Source organism: Hesperophylax consimilis, chromosome 13 (genome assembly GCF_061612785.1).
Source record: "Hesperophylax consimilis isolate HC1 chromosome 13, BYU_Hcon_1.0, whole genome shotgun sequence".
Taxonomy (NCBI): domain Eukaryota; kingdom Metazoa; phylum Arthropoda; class Insecta; order Trichoptera; family Limnephilidae; genus Hesperophylax; species Hesperophylax consimilis.
The window spans coordinates 35,183,620-35,210,201 of record NC_142848.1 but is presented as its reverse complement, the minus strand read 5'-3'; the positions used below and the strand labels follow the sequence as shown (position 1 = coordinate 35,210,201).

Sequence of the window (26,582 nt, the reverse complement as noted above, 5' to 3'; positions counted from 1 at the left end):
GCCATTTAAGCGTGAGGCAGAGAGGATAGACCGTCCTACAATGAGGTATTTTCACAAACTATGGATAGAGTACCGCCGCACCGGGAACCATTATTGGATAACCAACACCTCTGCCATAGGTCACCCCAAGTGGTTCGCTATGTTTGGTGATTTAGCAGGGGTGCCCGGTTCATAGGGTGAGGCTTATCCGGGTTTTGGCGGCCGATTGGTGTGTCCACCAACTACATAGCAGCTCGGATCGAGAGAGACTGGTTGAGTGAGACCTTTTGACCTCTCTAATAGGACCAATAGGAATAGGATGGATGCATATGTGCGGTACTCCTGACTCACTAACCCCCAGATTCCTATCCACCCTTTGTACCTTTTTCCTTCCCAGAACTTCCCATCCTTCCTTTCCTAAAAAGATTCTCCACAAAGCATTCCCAAAGATGACATAGGCCCTTTATTTATTTTCTTCAGGGCCTCCTGTGTGGAGCGAACGTAAAAACAAAAAGAAAAATATAGTTAATTTTTCTGATTCTGATCATCCTTCTAAAAATGTGTAATTTTCTTATGTAATTATTGATTTTAAAAATGATCTAAAACTGCACATTCGTAAACGGTTCAAACTGACTACAACGTTGTTATGGCGTAGAAAACGCAACTGGCTGGCAAGACGGCTGTCACCAATGTTGGCCAGCGTGACGTCAATAATGGCATATTCACAAACAAAAACGAACATGTAGCAAATTTGGCGACAAATCAAAAATGCCATATATATATTGTAATTTTTTTCAATGATAAAAATACCTGTATTCTGTCTCGGCACAATCTTTCTTCATTCACCTTCATACTTTGTCTCATTGTCATGGCCTGACTCAAATATTTGTTGATCGTGATTATGAATGTGACGCTTTATCTATAATCTATCTATACAACAATGTTCATGTGATGGTTTAGGTTTTACTGGAAGCCTACTCCCGCTGCGTGTCGGTGCTCAGCCTATCCTCGAAGCCGTTGGATGTGGGCGTTCAGGTGTGCGACCACATCAGCCAGTGCTTCTCCGTGGCGGCCACCTTCGAGCACTGCCGCGGGGTCATCGGGGAGATGCCCAACCTCATTGTGGACCTGTGCAGGATTTTGCAGTTCAAGGTAACCCAACATTATTCACAACACTCAATTTTTAAATGAAAAATCATTCTTCGAAATGTAGTAATTTTTGTTACAACCTGCAAAGTATTGATTATATTTTATTTAACCAATATGAATGTTCCATTCCAAAGACCACATCTCTGAACCAATCGTAACTAATAAAAAAGTCCCTAATAAGGAACTTCAGTAAAAGTATAACTCGGAAACAAACTCCCAGAGCTCCGTCTGTTCACCAACACTCACAAATTGGACATTTTATTAATCAACGAAACTCACCTCACCCCCGCTCACACACCAAAAATCGCAAACTACACGATGTACCGGAATGACCGCACACACTCTCGCGGAGGCGGCACCGCCATCTACGAAAGAACTAAACTCGCACACTTACACAACCCCACACCCACATTAACAACGCTCGAATGCACCACCATAACCATACACACGAAACACTCCAGCCCGCTGAGACTTAGCTCGATTTACAACCCCCCCCCAGCAGCGGCTACGGGAGTCGGATCTCGAGCTACTTCTTGGCGGCGACGTACCTACTATCCTAGCGGGAGACTTTAACGCAAAGCACCCCGCCTGGAATAGTAGAGTCACCAACCCCAACGGCCTCTTTTTACACAAATTTCTCGATACCCATCCAGACACCATAGCCGTCGCCCCCGTGGACCCCACCCATTTCTCCGACCTAGGCTACACCCCCGACGTACTCGACATAGCTCTATTCTACAAATCATCCTGGAATTACTGTATTGAATCCATCACCGACCTCAGCTCTGACCACAACCCCGTGTTGTTAACCCTCCAACGCTTCGCCCCCACGCCACCACCTACAATGAAAACCAAAACTGATTGGACATACTTTTCGCACAGAGTCGGCGAAAAAACCCAAATAAATTCATCCATCCAAAACACCGCGGACCTGGACCTCGCGGTTGATGAACTCACCGAAACCATCTCCTCAGCAATATCCGAAGCCTCAAAATCTCACCTCATGAAAAGCCCCCCCCCACTCCAAGATTCTCTCCCCTCTCCAATAAAATCACTCATACAAACAAAAAACTCCCTTCGTCCCCAATGGCACAAATATCAAAACCCCAGAATCAAAACGGTCATCAACCGCCTTCAAGCCCAAATTAAAAAAGCACTAACAGAGCACTCCAATTCAACCTGGAACGACAAGCTACAAAGCATCAACCTACAAGATGGCTCCTTATGGAAACTTGCAAAAGCCCTTCAAACCACCTCCACACCAAACCACCCCATCCAAACCTCATCCGGGCTCGTCTTCGATGACCCGGACAAAGCTGAGGCGTTCGCAGACAGCCTAGAAAAACAATTTAGCCCCAGTCTCAAACACGCCGACCCCATACACATTACTAACGTCAACCGCAAAGTAAACTCAATCTTCAACAACCTCCCCTCCACCAACATTCATTTCACCACACCCGCAGAAGTTCGCCGAACTATAAAAAGTCGGAAGAACAAATAAGCTCCAGGTCCCGACGGCATCACAAATTTCGCACTAAAAGCCCTCCCCCGCAAAACAATTCTGGCCCTAGTAAACCTCTTCAACACCGCCCTTCGACTGCGCCACTTCCCCAAAAGCTGGAAGCACGCCCACGTCATCGTTTTAGCCAAACCCGGCAAAGACCGGCTCCAGTGCGAAAACCACCGTCCAATCAGCCTCCTCTCCAACATTGGAAAAATCTTCGAACAAATCCTCCTCACCAGGCTCCTCAAGCATATACACGAAGTCTCTACACTTCCCGACGAGCAACACGGCTTCAGAGCTGAACATTCTACCCTTCATCAACTCCTAAGAGTCACCGAACTCATTCTCGGCGGCTTCAACTCCCAGCGGTCAACTGGCACCATATTCCTGGACATAGCCAAAGCTTTCGACAAAGTATGGCTCAACGGCCTACTTTTCAAACTCCACGACACAGGGATCGATCCCCAGCTACTCGGGACCCTAAAATCTTTCCTACATCGCCGCACCTTCCAAGTGAAGTACGGCAGTGCCCTCTCCACCACTCGCTTCATGACAGCAGGCGTCCCCCAAGGATCCCTGCTGTCCCCCACCCTCTTCAATATCTACACACACGATATTCCCCTTCCAGAAAATTCAACCCCCCACTCCAAAAAAGCCATTTATGCCGACGACACGGCCCTTCTGGCGCAATACAGTTCTCCCAGGATGATAACTTACCGACTCCAACAAGACATCAACAAACTCCAAGACTGGTATGACAAGTGGCGCATCGATGTGCACCCCTCCAAAAGTGTAGCGGTTTTCTTCTCCCATAGAAAGAACCGTTGCACCCCTTGGAGGGCTGTAACTCTTCACGGCGAAGTCATACCATGGCACAACACCGCCAAATATCTTGGAGTGACCCTTGACAAAAAACTTTCCTGGACCGCCCACATTTCAGAAACACTTAACAAGGCCAGGAAAACCTCTAGTGCCCTCTACCCCCTCCTTCATGCAAACTCAAAAACCTCTCTTTACAATAAACTCACCATCTACCGCGCTAAAATCAGACCTATCATTACCTACGCCTCCCCCATCTGGGCCACGGGGAACACCAAACGTCTGGAACAATTCCAAAATGCAACGCTCAGACGATACACCAAAAGTCCTTGGTTTGTCAGAAACTCGATAATAAATTCAGGCACGAAAATCCCCCCACTTAGGAAACACATAGTCGATCTGGCCAAAACTTTCTTCAGCAACCTAGCATCAAACCCCAACCCCAGCATCTCTAGCCTGGGTAAACCCAACCCAAGCGACACCCTCTCCAAATACCCATTCCCCATCTCCATTCTACTCCCCCCCTAATGTGCGGGCTTAAAACAATATATTTTTAAAAATAAATCATACATACCAAAATACAAAACAACTAGTATTGTACAAAAAAAATAGTACCCCCGCCTTAAAACTTAAAATAAAATAAAAAAATCTCACATCACTCAGTCGCCTAAAGGCAGCCCGCACATAGGGCAAAAAACACCCCCTCCAGGTACCTGCGCACTTCAGACAACGAGAAAAAAAGCTCCTAACAAGAGAGACTTTGCACCTCAGAAAAAAAAAAAAAAAATCCATTAGATATCAACTCCAGTGTAAAATATTATTTCTTAAAAATATATATATTCATATAGATCAGAGGTTCCCAAACTTTTTTTCCCCGTAGACCACTTGCCAAATACAGTAGAACCCAAAAAAAATTATTTCGATTTCCAACGTAATTCGAAATTTTATGAAAAAAAAAAAATACGGCGAAAATCGAGTACCTCGGCCGCCCCTTCAAAATTCGGATGGTATCTTTGGAGTAAATTCGTATTTATACGAATTATTCCCGTTTAAATCGAATTTTTGCAGCCGATTTTCACCGCGATCAGCCCTTCAAGTTCAGTTATTCTAAGCAAATTCATAAAAATACCACACATTTCCACGTAAATCCAATTTTCGCGGCCGATTAACATCGCGGCCGGCCCTTTAAACTCGGATATTCGAAAAATATGATATATTTATTCGTAAACCGAAATTTCGCGAATTCAAAAAAAAACGTCATATTTCCGTGTTTATCGAAATTTTGCGACCAATTTCCGTCGCGCCGGATCTTTTAACTCAGATATTCGAAGTAAATTTAGAAAAAATACGATATTTTTCCGCGTAAATTTAAATTTAGCTCCCAATTTTTGCCGCGCCGGATCTTTGAAATTCGGATAATTTAAATAAACCCGTAAAAATGCGATATATTTACCCGTAAATTGAAATTTCGCGTCCGATTTCCGTCGCTGCTGACCCTTTAAATTCAGATATTTATAATAAATTCGTAAAAATACGATATATTTCCGCGTAAATCGAATTTTCTCGGCAGATTTTCACCGCGGCAGGCCTTTTAAATCCAGATATTTGAAGTATATTCGTAAAAATATGTCGTTTTTCCGCGTAAATTGTAATTTTCCATTCGAATTCCGTCACAGCCGACCCTTTGAATTCAGATATTTGGTGTAAATTCATAAAACTACCACATATTTCCGCGTAAAACGAATTTTCTCGGCCCTTCAAACTCGGATATTCGAAATAAATTGGAAAAAATACAACATTCCAGTGTAAATCGATTCCAATTTACAAAATAATAATACTAATTAGGGCGATGTATAATCACCTAAAAATACACTTTTCGGCGTTTTACCGTCATGGCTGTCCTTTAGATTCAGATTTACAAAATTTTATGATTTATTTTGCAGTTTTTCAAATTACACATTTTCGTGTGCGGACAAAAATAATTTCGAATTAAAAAACCATTTTGTATGAAAAACATTTTCTGTACATATTTTTTTGGCGAAAATTTCGAAATACACGTTTTTTCGAATTATCGGGGTTTGAATTAACGGGGTTTTTTTTTTTAACATTATTTCTGGCTTTCACCCTTCAAGGGTGTTCTTGGCCATCATTTAAAATTATTGAGAAATGAAAGGTGAATTTAAATATTAATTTTATTTAAATAGGCAAATTTCAAAATTATAATGAAAATTGGAGTCGAGTTCAGACTTAGAAGAGACGAGATGTTGAATGGAGGGGAGGCAATTTTAGATAAGGCTTGATAGAATAGAGGATATTTGTTTAGAGAGGGACAACCAAAAAATATGTGATCTAAAGTTCCCACTTCTAGACCACAGAATGTACAATCTGGGGAGTCAACAACGTGAATTTTAAAAAGATGGGAAGGAACGGAACAATGTCCGATCCTCATTCGAATGAGTGAAGAAATTTCTTTTTTGGAAAAATGAGGGAATTGCTGAAACCACGGTTTTGATGGAATAGTCCTTTGTATTGAGGCATAGCAGGCTCCCCTGGATTGACTAGCAATGTGCCAATACTCCGACCAAACATTGCGGGATCTATCTTTGATGATGGAAAAAATGTCAGATAGGGGAATGTGGTTTACGAGGGTAACAACAGGGTTGGACGCTCGTAATTAACGGGGTTCTACTGTATTGAATATTCCTAAAACTATTAACATCCCATGTGATAATCATTTTTTTTTTTCGTAAAAGGATTCCCTTCCCTTGCCTGCCCTACAACCGGGTGGCGATACAGTTCCTCTGTTTTTGTATTGTGCAGACAGGGGCGCCATTGTGAGGTATTACACTAAATGAAAATGGAGCAGGATAAGCAACGGGAATTTCTTTCTGTAGCTGGCCCTACAGAACTGCCCTTTAAGTTCTTTGTTAGAGCTTATTCTGATCAGTTCTTCTTGTCATATGATATCCGATTCTTCAACATTCCATTTCCACAGTCAAAATGTCCTCAAACTTACTTTGAAGTCTGTGTGAAGTACATCTAAATGTTGAACGTCATTATTACCCTGGACGTTTTTCAAAAACAAGTTGGGGAACTTTGACGGCCGGCATAGTCCAGTGGTAACGCATTGGACTGCCATTCCGAAGGTCGCGGGTTCGAACCCGGCGTGCGCAAATAAATTTTATTTGATTAATTTGTGTTATTTCACAATTAATTAATTAAAATAATATATATTATATTTGCGGCACGTTCCAGAGTGGAAGATACTACCAGTATCGCCCTGGTGTAAGACCACCATTCAGAATTGAAACGTTGCTCCAAATGGCTTTAGCCCACAGACATAGGAATTAATAGACGAGAAGATAATGGCGAGGGGTAAAATCAACTGTTGAAGAACGAAGGGAGTGAAGCTGACTGTGATTCGTCAATAAATCAATCTGACAGTAAATAGGCATCTCGCATTATAATATCACCATTTACTTCTTAAAAGTAAAATCTGCTTTTGAATGAATAGACATTTTTACATGGGAGCGCAAATTACTCGCCACGTTATGAACAAATTTGCGAAGTCCAAATTCGGCAAAAAAATTCGGTTCTATTTTCACAGTCGAATATTTCGTTTAAGTATTTAGTTAAGACACTTTTATAAATGTTCATAATTTACTTCCCAGCAACCAACCAGCTTTGTGTTTCGCGTCCAGACGTTTCTCGATGTGATAGTAACAACTGATTCATATTATACGATGTGAATATGCTTAAAATAAAGTAAAATAATGCTTATATATGGAATGTAATACGACAATTGGGTTTATTCTGTTTTTCACATCTATTTTTACAAGTTTTCATAGTACAAGTCAACATTTTGCCGTGTTATTCCGTAAAATGAACCGATGATGCCTCGACCATAGTTCGCACAAGAATGATGACGTCACGTTTTCAAATTTCACTTGAGGCCATACGCGAGCACAGCCGGCTCCAATGGAACCGGTATGGGGAGTGGGGATAATACGCTTTTAATCACTTAGGGCAGGTCTACTAATATTCATATGTCTATGCTTTAGCCGTGTTTAGTGACTAGATCTGAATAGCCAGGTACTTCCCCACCTTCCTCTTTCCCTTCCCCACTTACCTTCAGCCTCACAACATCCCCTAATTGGGGATGCCATAGTCTCACTGGCTCCAGACGGGAGCAGTTGGGACTCTTGTGAGGTATTCACTATAACAAAAAAAAAAAAAAAAAAACTAGGAAAATTCGCGGCTTCCAATGTGCAATGTTTTGGTTCAATATATTAATTCTGACGAGAAAAGGAATGTAGACTCTATTTATATACCTCAATAAACAACTTACAATATATAAACATACAAATATCAAATAAGTAATTTCTCAGTCTATTATTAGTATTACATAAACTGTGTTATTTGTGATAGGTGTATTGTGTCATTTACGGAACTCCTAATGTTGAGTTAAGGTAAATGGGGGTCCGCTCGTATGTACCCCCATTTGAATCTCGTGGACCCCAAAATTTTTTTCTCGCTGACATAGACCCCCAGCAAGCCGATATCGACCCCTGGGGGTCCATATAGACCACTTTGGGAACCTCTGATATAGATCAACAAATGCTGATTCTTAATGTATAAGTTTTATAATATACTATTAACTAGAATTTATAAATCGTCATTTATAAACAAACAAGCTGTACCCCGCCATGCGTTGCTGTGGTTCAGTCTGTGCAGATAGAGAAACAATAATATGTGTTTACGTCCAACAGATGGCGCTGTTTTTACCTGTCAGGAACATCTATAGGTATATAAAACGCATGCGCATTCAAATGCCATGTTGTGTAAAAATTTTAAAGCAAATGGTGAACAACTTTTGGAGATTTAAGGTTTTGAACAAAAGAACATTTTTATTTATATAGATAGATAAACACACCGTTTGGTTGGTAAAACTGAATATGCACATACAATACAACTAGTCTACGTGAGTAATTTATCGGTGTTCAAAAATATCCTCATCAGTGTTGCCAATTCGTGAAAAATTCCCCAAATTGCGCTGAATTTTTTTTTTGAAGAAAGACAAACATTCCCGGGTTTCGAATAACCTGAAAATATTTGAAAATCTCCTACTACCACCACAGTAAGCTGAAAATGTTGCTTGTGTTGTGATGGAGGACTTAGCCAGCCGAGGAATTGAACACACTACGCCTGGGTGGGACCCAAACGCGATGTCAACTCGGCCACCGACCGGTGATAAGATATTTCAAGAATTGGGATTTATTGCAGGGAGAATATTTTGCAGGGAACATGCGGATACTGACATTGCCGACCCTGGTCCACATTCACATTTGAACTGATCAAAATGTTTTAATGGTGCTTTTTAAAACACTGATAAATTATTTATCAAGTGCGGTCATGGATGCATTTTTGCACTTCGGTTCAATACAAAAAGTGGTGAGATGCTAACATTATACCTATTGTTCTTCAATGTTAAAAGTGCGTAATCTTAAGAATAAATAACGTCTCGAATCCCACATAAAGTACAGTGCCAGTTGAAAAAAAAAGTAGGCTTTTGGAGACTGGTGACGTCACGATTTCAAATTTGATGTGTTATCTGAAAAATTAAAATTAACAATAAAAAAATTAATAATGTTGTCCTTTTATGCTTAAACTATCATTTGAATGTAAAATTATCTTTTTTTTTCAGCATCTGGGTAAACTCTGCTGTAGCGCCGTGCTCTGCGTAGGTTCCCTCTGTGTGGACGGAGCCTTGCAGACCAGATTACTGAGATGTGGCGCTCTATGGCCACTTCTTAAGTTCGCACTTCTCTATGACTTCACTCTGGATGAGGGGGGAGTGGAGAGATCCAAAGACTCCAATCAGCAGGTGCAAACTTTTTCATTCAACTGATAGTCTAAAATAATTTTAATGGAATCAATGAACATTTAGGCCATACAATAAACAGAGTTTTGCAGAGAAGGGACAACAACGTGTATCAACTGTTTGAAGAACCTTTGTTGACTAGATTTATAAAACTTTAAGGCTCATCCATCATACACAGAGTTTCTTACAAGCTACGAGACTGCGATGCAACCACAAGTTGCTTACGGATATGCTACTATTTAATGCTGGTTTCCGTACTTATTATTATACTGCACCACTGTACAGCTGTGGAGTGAGTACAGTGTCAAGTGACTCTAGCGATGTAGACAATATTGTTCTTCTTTATCCTTATCATTTTTAGCATGAAAACTTAAAAGAAGATTTTGGGTTCACCCTCACAATGAAAGAAATATGAAGGGCATTCATCGCCCCCAGTTATATTAATAATAATAACATTTTTTTATTTCAGCTGAACAGAGTGGTGAGTGCAATACTCTGTCTGCCAAATAAAAGCATACATCTATATAAATTATATAATATTAAATTGAAAGTACATAAAACAAAGTGTGAACATTGTACTACTTGTGGCTTGGAAAATTCTCAGGGAAATTCTCCATCTATGCTGCCGGGGCGCGCCTTGCCACTGGGCGATGGCCTGGACAAGAGTGTAATATGACAATGATGTTGTACTGACTTTTTTTTCCAACCTCAATCCGCTTCTCCGCTAAATTCTTTCTAACGCATTCCGGTAACTTATAACTAGATAAACATGGATATTATCGCACTTCCAGGACAAATTTAACATTCAAATCGTGCTTGGATACCATTTCTGCCAAACAAGTAGTAGATGCACATAAAACTAGCGTAGCATGCTACGAGTACTGTCAGTAGCGTGCAACTGACGTCAAACCAGAAGTCGACGCCTGCCATGACGTATGCCGGATACTCGCAAACGACGCGTACATAACTCGAGCTTGTAAGTATCTCTGGGTATGATAGACCTAACTGCTCCTCTACGCCCGAATATAGTAAGGATTACTGTAAGAGTAATAAGGAGTATTTTCTTTTAGTTCTTCTATCGTGTGTGGTAATAAAATGTAATATTGTTATTTGTTTTTTTCAGGAGGTAGCTAACTCACTAGCCAAGCTGTCGATCATCGCATGCGGAAGGCTGGGAGGCTATCTGACCTCTGATAAGGAGATTCCAAACAATCAACTCGCCAGAAACGCTTGCCAGACCCTTCTAACACCATATCTAGCCAACAAACTAAAGAATGAAAAGCCGGAAGAGGTACACACACATATTTCTTACTTTAAATGTATTAAGAAACTTTTGTTTAATGTTCTAATTGGCAATGCCCTAATATGAAATTATATACCCATCACATAATATTTTTGGGGTGCAGCTGGAATAGAACCCAAAATCTCACCACTGCACAGTGGTCCCAAATCCCGATCTAGCTAGACAAAAATATTTTTTCATGGCATTTGATGCAAAAGGGTCACAATGTAATAAAAAAAATACTTAAAATATACATTTAATTTAGCCATTGTTACAGATTTTTTAAAACAAAATTAATTACTAATAAAATGCCTATAGTATAATGGTTCGGTTAAGTCATAACGAAGTACTTATTTAAAGTTATTAGTCAAAAATATTCTTTTAACATAATATGAGAACAAAACCAAATGACATTTTTTGTTTATGAATTACTGGCCGAGTCGAATGTTCCAACATTGGCTTTGTTAACAGACTTCTGTATTTTCTTTGCTAGAACTTCTGGAATCGATAATAATTTTAAGACACCACTAGGTAAGACATCACAATGTGTTGTTGATATTTTGGCAGCAACCCGTTTTCCATGTGACCTCAAGCTGATTTGAGTAGTATGAGAGAGTTCCTGTGGATGAATTTTTCTTGTTTTTCTTTTAGACGAGCATAAAAAAAAATTCTTTTTCTGGTCTACCACGTAGTCCCTCATCACGCGTCTCTACAGGAAGAATAAAAACTGTGTTAAGCCATTTTGCGTGTTTAAATTTCAATTTTAAAGTATTTCTTCCGACTTCAAACCATTTTCAAAATATTTATATAAGCGAAGGGATTTTTTTCTTAAGTAAACTATCCTCGAGACTTTTAGAACTGTTTTCTTCAATAAATATTTTATATGTTCATAAACACACTGCCGTATTGCAGCACAATTCAACTTTGACGTGCCCTTTACTTCTAGAATCCCCAAAATATCCAAACCATAGATTGTAGGTAGAGCCTCTGTAAAAGACAAAAGAGCAAGTTTGAGTGAAAAAATTTTATAAGATATTATACATAAAGAATGGTTTTTGATCGGTCAGTGGTTGAGTGGGCATAGCGCTTGGGTCTCACCCGAGCGTCGCGTGTTCGATTCCTCGGCTGGCTAAGTCCTCCATCACAACACAAGCAACATTTTCGGCTTTCTGTGGTGGTAGTAGGAGATTTTCAAACATTGTTGGGTTATTTGTAACCCGGGAATGTTTGTCTTTCTTTTTAAAAAAAAAAAATATATATATGTATATAAAAAAACTAGTTTTGTTTGGTGGTACAAATCGGTACACGATTTTGAAAGTTTAATCAAACTTTGGCAAATAATTGTAAATATTGATACTTTTTCACGATTTTTAATTAATAATGAAAGTAATGTTGAATAGGCAAATTATAAAATAATAAAAGCAATTGAAAAGAACATACAATATACTTCAATTTCTATCTTTGGGTAATTTCTCTCCGATTTCAAATAACAACACTAACGATCGAACAGCGTGCACACCCGAAAGCGACTGACCGCTGGGCGAACGATTGGCACATCCGAAGTGTCGTGTTTACAATGTTGCCACGTATCGCGCGTATTGTTTTAAATTTTTTATCGATGTGAACATAATACTGTGGACATTTTTCAATGTTGGGAGAATATTTTTGTACATAAATAAAAACATCGTTGAAATCTTTTTGTCTAACCTAGTTTCCTCTAAGGGGACCATAGTGCACTGTGTTGAATAATTCCCTGACTTTTTAAACATTTTTATAGTGTATGTGAGATGATTCTTCCTTTCACCCTTTGAATTTAATTTTTTTGTAATACCTAAGTGACCTTAGGCCACTGGCATTAAAATATCCTCAGAACTCTTTCTCCCTTCGGTAGCTACGAAGGCTACTCATGGTTCTCAAGTAATATATATACATTTATATAAAGACAAATGTACTTAGTTAATTAATACGCCGGTTACGACCTTCAACGTAACTCCCTCGTATTTAGTTGTAATTAAATCCCACCAAACGTTGTGTGATTTTTTTGCTTTATGGTATCGGGTTTTTAATTACTTTGTTTGGTAACCCCTAGTTCTCTTTAGGACAGGGATGAAGTCAGAGTTGTTAATTTCAAAGTTAACGAATCGAAATTGGATCAAAATACCTAAAACCCCGCTTTCTCCATACTGTCTACCTTCCCTAATCTGATCTCCTTAGAAGTTCATCTAAGCCGTCCTCCCGTCCTGTCATAAAACCTTAATACACAAAACGAAAGTCAAACATAATTTGTTAGTACATTACAATCATAATTTGTCCTCCGGGACCTCTGGATCGCCGACCTCTCCTACTAGATGGGATAACATGGGACTAATTTCAAGCGTGTTAGTACGATTCGGTTATTGCATATATGACGAACTCGGAATATTACTTTGCTAGCAAAAATCTGGCTCCTTCCTCCTGCAAGACGTGAAAATGATCCGTATCGATCTGAGTTTTGCATGATCATTCGACCCAATCTCCTAGTTGGTGCCTCAGTCACCGTGTCCTAGTAGATCATTCCTGTGGTCGTCACATACTACGCCCAGATCTCAAACAGAGTCTCACGCTCCCAGATTCCAACTCCTCCGAGAATTACGTCTACTTAGTACGAACCGGTTTCGTTCTATATGCAAAAATATACTTGCGGTTTTCGTGGAAAGCAGTTTCCTAGGCTGGTTCCCATCCTCTGAGAGGGCGTGTATGCAGCCGTAGTGTATCATCCCGATAGTTACCAGACCACATACACCCCCCCCTGCAGACAGTACATATCAAGAAATATATATAAATTTACTTTGTTTTGTTTTTATAATCTGCAATGTACTATTTATACAGTACATCCCAGACCAAGCATCGCCGAGAAGGAGTTGTGAATTCCAACCAGTTCGCTTGATACATAAATACTAATATAAATGCTAATAATTACGATACACATAATATATTACGGTTTTGTTTGTTTGATGATTTTATTTATAGAGATCACCAACTCAGATATGACCTTTAGCCATGTCCCCAGTCTCCCCCTTCTCCTGGCTGCCACCCTGCTTATTCAAATTTTCCCACAGGCACCACCTGATCTTGGGATCCTCCCGTTAAGTGAATTTAGCTATGTTCGTAGACTTCCAATCGCAACTCAAAATTTACTTCGATTATCCCTCAGGCACTGTCTGATTTTGGGATACTCCCGTTAAATGAATTTAGCTATGTTCGTAGACCCTCGATTGCTGCTCAAAATTACTTCAATTATTCTCAGACACTAGCTGATTTTTGGCTCCACCCGTTAAATGAATTTAACTATGTCCGTAGACTTCCAACCGCAACCCAAAATTTACTTCGATTATCCCCCAGGCACTGTCTGATTTTGGGATACTCCCGTTAAATGAATTTAGCTATGTTCGTAGACCCTCGATTGCTGCTCAAAATTACTTCAATTATTCTCAGACACTAGCTGATTTTTGGCTCCACCCGTTAAATGAATTTAACTATGTTCGTAGACTTCGAAGCAAGACTTTAGTACCCAAGTAGCCATTCATCCAACCGCCGTAACTTTTTTTCGAAACCAACTCCGCATTCCAGACTCAGCTGTTTCTAATGTCTCAGTTAATCTTCAAGGCCGTCTGCCCCTTCAGACCCTAATAAATCAACCTGTTTTTCAGCACAACTCGAGTCAATGCCCTATCCATTTTAAAGCCGGTTTGAAATGAATATTTTTTTTTTCTCCTTTGTATTATCGTGTTACAAAAGTATTTGAATTGTCCCCACGATAAATAGGTACTTTACCTACAATGAACTATAATGACAAATTCCGGTTACGACCCTAGTCCATAGAATAATTGGTAATTGTTTTGTCATGGAATAAATTATAATAAATATAATAATTAATATGTCAATAAATAAATTTATTTTATCAGCTTATGCATTCATTCGTACATACACATACATATGTTATTTGATAATACGTACATAATTACGGTCCCAACTGGCGTCTTCAAAATAACTGCCGGATTAGCAGCCTCCATCTTTGTCCTGCAAATATATTATATTCGTGCAATTTACTTACCTGAGCCCCTCTCCTCTAATCCACCGGGATAGCGACGGCAAACAACCTGTTCTTATGCATTCATCCACCTATCAATAATTCCCCTGAATTTATTTCTTTAATCTCAGCTATTTTTGGGTTCTTACTATTTCATTATAACGAGGTATGGTTATTATTTATCGAACGTTAATCGAGTAAGCGATTTAAATTTTTCCCTTTTCATACCAGCATTAAATGTATTATTATTATTTCTATCGTTTTTCTAGTTTAAATTCGTAAATCGTCATGAACACCGAATCTGAATAATTCCCCGAAGTTCTAAATTCTCTGGTTCCGATATTAATATTATTCTATCTTTAATTATTATTATTATCATTCTTCTAGTTTAAAATCGTAAATCGTCATGAACACTGAATCTAAATAATTCTCCGAAGTTCGAAATTCTCTGGATCCGATATTAATATTATTTTATCTTTAATTATTATTATTATCATTTTTCTAGTTTAAATTTCTGGCAACGAAAGATCGCGTTAACCTCGAATTTCAGCCGTCTCCCCTCTCCCCTTCAACACTTCGTATTAACAACTCGGCTTATAACGCGACACCGTAGTGTCGTTTCTAATCTTTTTTTTTCCTGAATTTAAATTAATTAAATTTTTTCAACCTTAATTTATTATTACGCCAAATACTGTGTTTAACTATTTCTTTGAAATTCTAAAATCCTCTAAGGTCCGGTGCTAATATTATTTTTTTCCAAACACTGAATCTAACTGTACGTTTTTGACTAGAGAATTTTCCTAAGTCCACAAATAGTTACCAAGTGACGTTAGGGCGCGGCGCGACGCGTTTGAACGGCTCCCGGCGATTTTCAAACTCCGTCAAAATTCACGAAAAGACTTCCCGTTTTTTCTAAAATCAGCCCTTTTATAGTCCCGTTTCCTCATTAATCACGTCAAATACATGCTATTCTAACCTTTATCGACTCGTATGTTCTTTTCTATTTAGTCCATAGTCGCATCATGCTAATTAGGCCATTCTGATCATTTCAAGAAAGTTAACACCCTGGCATTCGTCTCATGTGACAGAAAGATCAGACGCGGACTGGGAAGCGGTCCCGTATTCCCATACGGCGTTTTCTATACTACGCTCTAGTGTGAGCTGTCTTTTTGTAATGTGAATTCCGGCCTTTTATTTTTAAATGCTACCGTGTCCGCACAATTTATTTAATGGCCGTCGTTCATGGTGTGATACGCTTTGTCCTTAACGCTTTCACGAACTTAGTTTTGATCTTCTTCCCTATGCCTTCGACAATTTAAACGGTGTACACGTCCGTTTCCCCCTCTACCTTCCAAACCAATTCCTCCCGACAATTCAAACGGTGTACACGTCCGTTTCCCCCTCTCAGTGTGTTAAATCTCCCGCGTACGATCGTCTCCTACTTCTAACATTTAGTTCTCTTCCCTTACAAACGGTCTAATATAGCTATTCTATTTTTTTTTTTCGATTATTTCTATTTAAGGCTCCCATCGATACTTGCTTTTAGTTAAGACGTCCCAGTTTACATCGTCGTTTATGTTTTTGTCACCCGTCCTAGATCGCATCGGTTTGATATCCTGTCTATTCTTTCGGTCAGTTTTTTTTTTCAAGAATTATTACTGGATTTTCGCGACCCCTCCCTGTAATTTTGGGCGTCGCCTCGGTTGGTACCTCTATACGCCCATCTCCTGTCTTTTTCTCCTACTTCATCTCGCATCGATCAGAGGCCTTAATCACCTGTCACAACAAACCCGAACGTACTCTCTCATAATTTCCCCACTAATTGTTTATACATTAATTTTAATGTATTTTCGTCTCCATAAGACGCGGGTTAATTTTATCACCTCGTTGGATCGTTATTAGCGTCCTAATGGCCCAAAACCATGTCCGTATTTTTTTTCAAAATCAGCGCTTTCAAGTGTCTGACATCGCCAACCTTTTTTCCCTTGGTATCCCTTTCGCAACTAACTTCGCCCCATCATTCTCCTGTAACCTCAACGCTGTTTCTTTGCGGTTCCACGTCATGCTTACGATAGAAGTTCAATGTTTGCTTTTTTTTTCCACTTTTCTTACGTAATTTGCCTGTTTTTCCCTTATTTCTGTTGTTTTCTTTTAAGTGACGCGTGTAACTGCCCTCTCCCCCAATGATTTCCACTCCCGGTACGTCTTAACGTAGGATTCTACCAATTTCTCTCAGTCCCCAGTTCGTTTCGCGTTATGTCCCTTACCCTTCTTGAAACACGTCCCCCTCGTTCGTCGATGGTTTACGATCCCGTTTCCGCCACACCCTTGCATTCCAAACCCATGACGTCATCGCACTACCCTCTACCAAGGTTCCCGTTTTTCCTGTAATAAATCGAGATAGCCCCTCCCGGTTCAAAGTCCATTCCTTTGTCTGCTTCGGTAAACCACTCCCACTTGCCGCCCCGCATCCTCTGGATCCTCTTGATTGGTGGGAGATTAAATCGAGGCCTACGATTGGTCCATCTCTCTACCTCACAGAGACATCTGCCTTCGACCCTGTAAAGCTTCATCCACCCATCCATTTGATTGTAATTACTTATTTTTCGACTCTGCCGCTAGAGGTCTCCGCCTGTATTATCTCAGTAAAAGTGCATCATATCACACCCTCCTCTTGTCGCAGTTTGCCGTGTATACCACTTTTCTTTCGCTTTCCTCTCACCATTTTTCCTCTCTCTTAAAAATTTTTTTTTTCTTTCTATTATTTTTTTCTTTCTCCTCTCCCCTTTTTTTTTTTCGTGGTAGACACTGAAACTGGGACAACATCTAGAGAAAACTAAACTCCCCCTCCTCATCCCCTTTCCTGTCCTCATCTACGCCCTCTCACCTCTCTTCCCCTGTTCCCCCTCCTCATCCCCTTTTCCTGTCCTCACCTCTGGACTGATCGCAATCTCTGAATTTGAACCTTAATGTCCCTTTTTTTTTTTTTCTTTCGCGTTGATTCTAATGTTATTTTTATTTGTTGGCCCATGCAACCTTGTTCATGACCTCATGAATGAAAGGGGACACCCTCCTCCCATTGCAAATCAAAATTTTTTTTTTTTTCTGAGAACACGCCCCTCGACTCGCGTGTTGTGGTGATCTCCAACCTGGTTGAACCGAGATCTCCCTTACAAATGGTTCAAATCAAAAGATTGATATTCAATCTCGCGGTTCCTATCTGACCATTTGGATGACGGGTGGCGTTGGTGTACAACCTATTGATGGTATATAAGTGTATTCCCACACACATTTACTTTGAATTTAAATTTGTCATGAATGTTTAGTTCGTACAAACCGCGCCCTCCCGTCACACAATCGGTGTACATGGTTGAGTCTAGCTTTGTTTTTTTTTTTCATTTTCTTAACTAATCGTTCATTCACTCAATCATGCCCTGCTTTTTTTTGTTAAATTCTCCTAAATCCTAGTTGCAGCAGCTTTTCTTAACCCTACGTTTGAAATCCACAAACTAAAAAAAAAGACTTTCTAAACACTACATTGGTAACACATTTTTTTTTTTTTTTTTTTTTTTTTTTTTTTTTTTTTTTTTTTCTCTAAACCTAGCCGGATAACCATCCACCTCTAAATTTTACTTGAGCATCTCCTCCCCCCTGGATCTGCCTATATTGTAACATTTTTCTTTTCTAATTTCTATAATCTCTAATCCTAATGAAACGCACTAACTTCTTAACAGTATCCCTACAAACTCCCTACATCTAGATAGCTCTAAAACTCTCTTAACTAAGGATTTGTTTATCTCTTTATTTTTTTTTCTCCCGACGTTAAAATCTTTTTTCTTACTGAACTTAATTTGTCGCATCCTTACCTAGCATGCTTGGGGCCTCAACAGAAAATTTTCAAAAGATTTTTTTTTTTTTCTTGAATGATGGGTGTTTTTTTTCCATTTATTCGTGCATCTCGGTGATTATCACCCCCGGACTACGCGCCTCTTTCTCTATGTAATATCTTGCCAGATGGATTGCATTGTAATCTCCTCTTATCTCTCGGGTTATCGGGTCCGCCAATGTGTATGTGTTACTATACCTCACCGCGGCTATCACATACGGCCCTTCATATAACAATGCGAATTTCTTTATTTGCCTCTTCAGTAGACTTGATTGTGTAATCTTCTTGAGTTTTACCAAGGTGCCTATCTCGTAAGTCACTAATCGTTTGTTTAGATTATAATAATGTTGCCGTCTCTCCGCATTTTTCACTAAATTCTTCCGGACTGCTTCTCGTACCTCTTCCTTTGTTCGCGCCGGCCGGTTGCATCCCTTCGTATATTTGTCTAAACTATATTTTGGAACCTTCCCAAAGGCCACCTCGTTCGGAGAAAAACCCGTAGAGCAATGTACAGTATTGTTATATGTCTGTTCAATATCATTTATAAAGTGCCCCCACGTCGTGTGACTCTCGTGGCAGTATATACGAAAAATGCGACCTAGCTCTTTGTTCACCCGCTCTGTGATGTTGGGCCCCGGGTTGCGCACTGAGGTATGTAATATCCGGATTCCCATGTTCTCTAAAGTCCGATCCCATTGTCTTGAGCAAAATACTGACCCGTTATCAGTTAAAATGGCGGCGATCTTTATTTCCTTATGGAATTTCTCTACACAGTTTAAAACGGTTCTAGTGGTAGTTTTTCTTAAACGGTATAATCTAATTAGCCTACTGAACGTATCTTGTATTACCAATATGAACCGTACCCCTCCTTGACTTCTCGGTAGTGGCCCATATAAGTCCGCCATGATTAATTCCCCCACCTCTCGAGTAATGATAGACCTGCCCGGCCCTACAGTTGGTCGAATTTCGCGCTTCGCCATTTGACATAGGTGACAAACCCGCACATTTTGTTTTATTTGTTTGTGCATACCGGGCCAAAAGTACCTGTCTTTGATCGCCGATCCCGTTTTAAATACACCTCCGTGTCCAATTTCCAAATGCACCATTCTAATTAATTCTTCGGTTAATCCTTGTGGTATGGCTAGAAGTGTTCTATCTCCTCTCGCCGCATAATACAGAGTCCGTCCTATTTTCTTATAATTTTTCAGGTATCTACTGACACTCCGTGTTGGCGGCCCGAATTGTTTTCCTTTTATGAGTCCCAACACCTCACCCAAAAAATCATCTTTATGTTGTAATTCTACAATATTCTCGAAGTGGCGCCGTATCTGTCGCTTTCCCTTCACCGCGAAGCTCGCTACCTCCGGATAAACAGCTTTTTCTTCTTGTACGTTCACTGCTTCATGCGAATACCGAGATAAAATATCAGGTCCGATATTTTCCTTCCCTCTCACGTACTCTACTTTGTAGTCAAATTGATTTAAATAAAGGATCCACCTCGTTATTCTGCCGCTGTACATTTTCCAGTTTTTTAAAAAGGTCAGCGCTTGATGGTCGGTCCGAATTATTAGTCGCACCCCCCGTAGGTATGTTTCGAATTTATGTAGTGCATAGATTATTGCCCACAGCTCCTGCTCTGAAGTAGTCCATTTTAACTCGGGGCCTCGTAACGCTCGACTTATAAAACCGATGACGTGATGATTTCCATCGTGGTCCAATTGATAGAGTTCCCCTCCAATTGCGAACCCAGAGCTATCCGTCTGTAAATAATACGTGCTGCTCGGGTCGTGGTGGTGCAAAATTACTGAAGCTAGAAAAGACGCCTTCACGTTTTCAAACGCCCTTTGTTCTATATCCGTCCACCTCCAAGTTCGATTTTTCTGTAGTAGGCCGCACAGAACGCTTGTAGTTTCTCCGTATCTACTTGCAAACCTCCGGTAGTAATTACAGAGACCCAAAAATGCTCTAACCTGTTTCACTTTCTTTGGCGCGGGAAAATTTTTTATGGCAGCTATCTTTCCTGGGTCCATTTGAATTCCGTATGGCGAAATAATATGCCCTAACATGTGCACTTCAGTAAATAAAAACTGACACTTTTCCAACTTACACGTCATATTAGCCGCTTCTAGACGCTCCAACACCGCACCCACGTGCTCGAAATGCTCGTCTCGGTCCCCGCATGTATATATTACTAAATCGTCTAGGTAATTAGCGCAAAAGTCCCGCATTTGATGGCCTAATATTTTATCCATAGCTCTCGAAAAGCTCCCTACCGATGTCTTCAGACCTTGTGGTAGTACCTTATATACGAATGATTTCCCGTTGTACACAAATCCGGTGTACTTTCGGCTATCTTGACTTAACGGTATTTGAAAGTACGCTGAATTAAGATCCAATGTTGTTATGTATTTCACACCGTGAAATCGTTGTAATATTTCGGAGGTTAGCGGCGGTTTCTCTACCTCTCCCACCATTCGACTGTTCAATTCTCTGGCATCCAGGAGAATCCGGACGGCTCCATCCTTTTTCATCGTGAACGTCAAAGGACTTGCAAATTGCGTCGCCTCACGGCTAATGATACCTAGCTCCTCTAATTCGGATATTTTTTTGTCGACTTTGTCCCTATACGCGAAAGGCACAGGGTACGATCGTTTTACAAACGGTGATTCATCTATCATTTTTATATCATGTGTGTATAATGTCGTCAGCCCCGGCCGGTCGATAAACACTTTTTTATGTTTGCTTAATACTTGTCGCAAACCCTCTTTCCCCTGCGTGTCTAAACTAAGTTCGGCTACAAATGTAGTTATTTTTTCTTCAAGACTTGAAAGGCTATTCTGGCCCAAATCACTTTCGACCGTGTTTACATTTTTTGTTGCGTGATTTAACGGTTTTCCGCCGGCCTCTTCGCTCGACTTTACCCGCGTTATTGTGGAGTTTGACAGCCCTATTGTTCTTTCAATCCCTCCAGATGTGACTTTAAAATGTCTATTTTCCCCACACTTAAACTCCGCCGCATATTCGTCTAGCCAATTTATTCCTAGAATGACTGTTCTGATTAATTTCGGTATGATTAGACACGGCGTGTTTATTTGAAGATCCCCAAATTGTAAAGGCACCAATACTAACCTAGAAATCCGTTGACTCTTGTGGCCCACAGCACCTTTTATTTGAATCGCTGCTACCGGCATAACTGGGTATTGCTCTGTATCTGTCAAGTGGTGGTCGTAAAACTCCTGCGATATACATGTAACCTGGCTGCCCGTATCTATCAAACATCGCACCTCCGTGTCCCCTACATATGCCCTGGCTTCCGGTAGCTGTGGCAAAGTGCTACCCCTTTCCGTTTCATCGTAAGCCTCGTCTTCGAAAATGTTATGAAAATTCTTTACGTCGCTGTCTCCCTCCCACGCCTCAAATTCCGACTTGCCCCATTCTGTGCTAATTTGCTGCAATAAATCTACGCACGCTCCTACATAAGTATTTGAATTAATTCTTAAACCCTCATTCTTACATCTCCTCTCACTCCCTTCTGCCTGTATTGGTTTAGTTATTCCTTGTTGATTTCTTCCAAGTCCTTTAGTGATGTCCCACCCTGAATTCAGCATTATTTTTAGCGCAATATTGTGTGTCTGCGTGGTTGTCCCTCCTCCGTCTGGTTGAGCCGAATTCCTCAGGACCTCGGAGACGACTCGCTGTAGTTTCCCGGACGCTTCACAATGCATACCTCCTTCCCGCTAGCTTCCGGAATCGATTCCTTCCTTGTAGGTGGCGGCGTATCTATGCACTTGCTGCAACCGGCGCCCTCACTAACGCTTTCAATATTATGAATACGTCGCTTCATTGCATTATAGCGCTCTCGGTATTTATTGATTTTTTTGCTCTCGTCGTATTCTCTTTTACGCGGTTGACGTTCTTCAGGATCGCACACCATGTTATCTAATCGTCGTAGTAGCTCGGCCGCCGCAATTTCATCGCCCATTTCACCCGAAAACCATAGAGATTGCGTCTCCGTTGGAAAATGCCGCATTATTTCATTTACTATCCCCTCGGACGTATCCGTGATCTTAAGCGCCTTCGCGAGCTCCCAATACGTAGCGAAATGTGCGAGCATTGACGTTCCCTTTTTTGCGTCATAGCAACCTTCTGCAAGACGTCGTCGTACGGCGTTTTTCTTGATGTCTCCCCAATAATTCGCGAGAAAATCCCGCTCGAATTCTTCCAACGTCTGCCACCTCTTAGCATACAGTTTGAACCAACTTTTAGCCTCCCCTTTGAAATTTTCTTTCACGACATTCAACGCATCCGTACGTTTGACCTTTCTCATGTAGTCTTTCAACTCCTCTAGGAAGGCAATCGGATTTTGAGTTCCCCCCGAAAATGACGGTCTCTCCTGCTGCGGTAGCATTTCCACTACCTGTAGAACGTTCTTCGGCGCACTATCCTCTGCCGCTACCGCTACCGTTGCCGACCTTCCCAACTGTTCCTCTAGTTCTTGCACCTTACTAACGAGCGGTCCCAATGCTGCCTGGATTATTGTTGTCACATCTTCGATGTTCACCGTCGAGGCCCCAGCTGCAGTATTTTCTCCGATCGCTGACACCAAAGCTTCGGCTGTTCCCCTTCGTTTTCCGGCCATTTTAGGATTTTTGAGTTGCCGGTTTATGTAGATATACACTTCCGCCTTATTATACGACAGCCTAATTTTTCCTTATTATAATTTTACTTAGTTATTTTATGTATGTTGCCTTCCTAACACTATATATTTTTTCTCTTATTTATTTATTTATATATATTTTTTCCAAGTAGTCTGAAAATTATTTTCTATTAACCCTACGTTTCATGCCAAATTTTACCTCATCCGAGTGGGGTTTTTTTTTTCGTTTGTTAAGATTTATTTAGTTTTTTTTTTTTTTTTTTGAATTTTTCTCCCTTTTCTCATTTTCTTCTACTGTCTCTTTCTCCCTCCCTTCACCCTCTTCCGGATGATCTCTCTTCCTTGTTTTTGATAGTTCCTCCATTCTTTCGCGCTCCGCAACGTCGCCTGTCCGCTTATTGTGGGTTTTAAAGCGCCCCGAACGCTTTGACCTTTTAAAAATCTCCCTTAACCTTTCGGGGTCGGGCACGTCCCCCCGAACCGTTTCACTTTCTATAACCTCACTTCCCGTTATGAATTCTTGGTCCATTTTTTTTTTCTTTCCAAATGGCTACTTAACAATCTCAAAATTTCGTATATAGGACATATATATGTATGTATATATACGTACATACATATCCATACACATATATAATTATTTTCACACAGTTATATATATGGGAACCTCTTCCCCGATAAACACGTTATATTTTTATTTAACGATACCTAATCAATCCGAATTTCGACCGTATTCCTAAATAGTCCGTCTCCGTAATTAGGTATTTTAAATTCCGAATGAATGTATCTAATCTTCTTCGATACGACTCGCAATGACTGTTGTTGCCGCGGTGCTAACGAATATCCCGTGATTTACCGTTTGTACACTAACAATTCCTTGTCTACGTTTTAACGTTTTTCTTTTAATAGGCGTATCCCTATCACGATATTTACGCGATTTCTATTTTGAATTTGCAATATTTTATTTTTCAGTGTTCGTAAGAAGCCCTAACATTCTTTCCTTGTGTATTGCGAAACCCTATTTTTTTCTTAAGCAGGTACGCACGCTTATGGTTGTTACGATTGGGCCCTAAACTTAATTTATGGTTTGTTTATACTTTTCGCAGCCCGGCCGCTTTTGTCTAGACTTGTACCGCTGTCAGTGATTTATTTTCTGTTTCGTAATATTTAGAACTCTTTCTTTTCGTTATTTTTTTTCATTAACAACTCTTTCCCCACTCTAGGTATGCCTATCCATTCTCCTGGTCATGTTGGCCGCAGTTGAGATGATTCTTCCTTTCACCCTTTGAATTTAATTTTTTTGTAATACCTAAGTGACCTTAGGCCACTGGCATTAAAATATCCTCAGAACTCTTTCTCCCTTCGGTAGCTACGAAGGCTACTCATGGTTCTCAAGTAATATATATACATTTATATAAAGACAAATGTACTTAGTTAATTAATACGCCGGTTACGACCTTCAACGTAACTCCCTCGTATTTAGTTGTAATTAAATCCCACCAAACGTTGTGTGATTTTTTTGCTTTATGGTATCGGGTTTTTAATTACTTTGTTTGGTAACCCCTAGTTCTCTTTAGGACAGGGATGAAGTCAGAGTTGTTAATTTCAAAGTTAACGAATCGAAATTGGATCAAAATACCTAAAACCCCCGCTTTCTCCATACTGTCTACCTTCCCTAATCTGATCTCCTTAGAAGTTCATCTAAGCCGTCCTCCCGTCCTGTCATAAAACCTTAATACACAAAACGAAAGTCAAACATAATTTGTTAGTACATTACAATCATAATTTGTCCTCCGGGACCTCTGGATCGCCGACCTCTCCTACTAGATGGGATAACATGGGACTAATTTCAAGCGTGTTAGTACGATTCGGTTATTGCATATATGACGAACTCGGAATATTACTTTGCTAGCAAAAATCTGGCTCCTTCCTCCTGCAAGACGTGAAAATGATCCGTATCGATCTGAGTTTTGCATGATCATTCGACCCAATCTCCTAGTTGGTGCCTCAGTCACCGTGTCCTAGTAGATCATTCCTGTGGTCGTCACATACTACGCCCAGATCTCAAACAGAGTCTCACGCTCCCAGATTCCAACTCCTCCGAGAATTACGTCTACTTAGTACGAACCGGTTTCGTTCTATATGCAAAAATATACTTGCGGTTTTCGTGGAAAGCAGTTTCCTAGGCTGGTTCCCATCCTCTGAGAGGGCGTGTATGCAGCCGTAGTGTATCATCCCGATAGTTACCAGACCACATACACCCCCCCTGCAGACAGTACATATCAAGAAATATATATAAATTTACTTTGTTTTGTTTTTATAATCTGCAATGTACTATTTATACAGTACATCCCAGACCAAGCATCGCCGAGAAGGAGTTGTGAATTCCAACCAGTTCGCTTGATACATAAATACTAATATAAATGCTAATAATTACGATACACATAATATATTACGGTTTTGTTTGTTTGATGATTTTATTTATAGAGATCACCAACTCAGATATGACCTTTAGCCATGTCCCCAGTCTCCCCCTTCTCCTGGCTGCCACCCTGCTTATTCAAATTTTCCCACAGGCACCACCTGATCTTGGGATCCTCCCGTTAAGTGAATTTAGCTATGTTCGTAGACTTCCAATCGCAACTCAAAATTTACTTCGATTATCCCTCAGGCACTGTCTGATTTTGGGATACTCCCGTTAAATGAATTTAGCTATGTTCGTAGACCCTCGATTGCTGCTCAAAATTACTTCAATTATTCTCAGACACTAGCTGATTTTTGGCTCCACCCGTTAAATGAATTTAACTATGTCCGTAGACTTCCAACCGCAACCCAAAATTTACTTCGATTATCCCCCAGGCACTGTCTGATTTTGGGATACTCCCGTTAAATGAATTTAGCTATGTTCGTAGACCCTCGATTGCTGCTCAAAATTACTTCAATTATTCTCAGACACTAGCTGATTTTTGGCTCCACCCGTTAAATGAATTTAACTATGTTCGTAGACTTCGAAGCAAGACTTTAGTACCCAAGTAGCCATTCATCCAACCGCCGTAACTTTTTTTCGAAACCAACTCCGCATTCCAGACTCAGCTGTTTCTAATGTCTCAGTTAATCTTCAAGGCCGTCTGCCCCTTCAGACCCTAATAAATCAACCTGTTTTTCAGCACAACTCGAGTCAATGCCCTATCCATTTTAAAGCCGGTTTGAAATGAATATTTTTTTTTTCTCCTTTGTATTATCGTGTTACAAAAGTATTTGAATTGTCCCCACGATAAATAGGTACTTTACCTACAATGAACTATAATGACAAATTCCGGTTACGACCCTAGTCCATAGAATAATTGGTAATTGTTTTG

The 26,582-nt window shown here is 40.2% G+C and overlaps 1 protein-coding gene across 1 annotated transcript in view; it reads left to right on the top strand.

Moving 5' to 3' along the window:
• Rme-8 (receptor mediated endocytosis 8) overlaps positions 1-26,582 on the top strand; it is a 90,251-nt gene that overhangs the window by 43,221 nt on the left and 20,448 nt on the right. Inside the window, exons 23-25 of the mRNA XM_089639073.1 lie at positions 940-1,131; positions 9,156-9,335; positions 10,456-10,623. Of these exons, the coding sequence (XP_089495199.1) occupies positions 940-1,131; positions 9,156-9,335; positions 10,456-10,623 (540 nt within the window). The remainder of the gene's footprint in view (positions 1-939; positions 1,132-9,155; positions 9,336-10,455; positions 10,624-26,582) is intronic.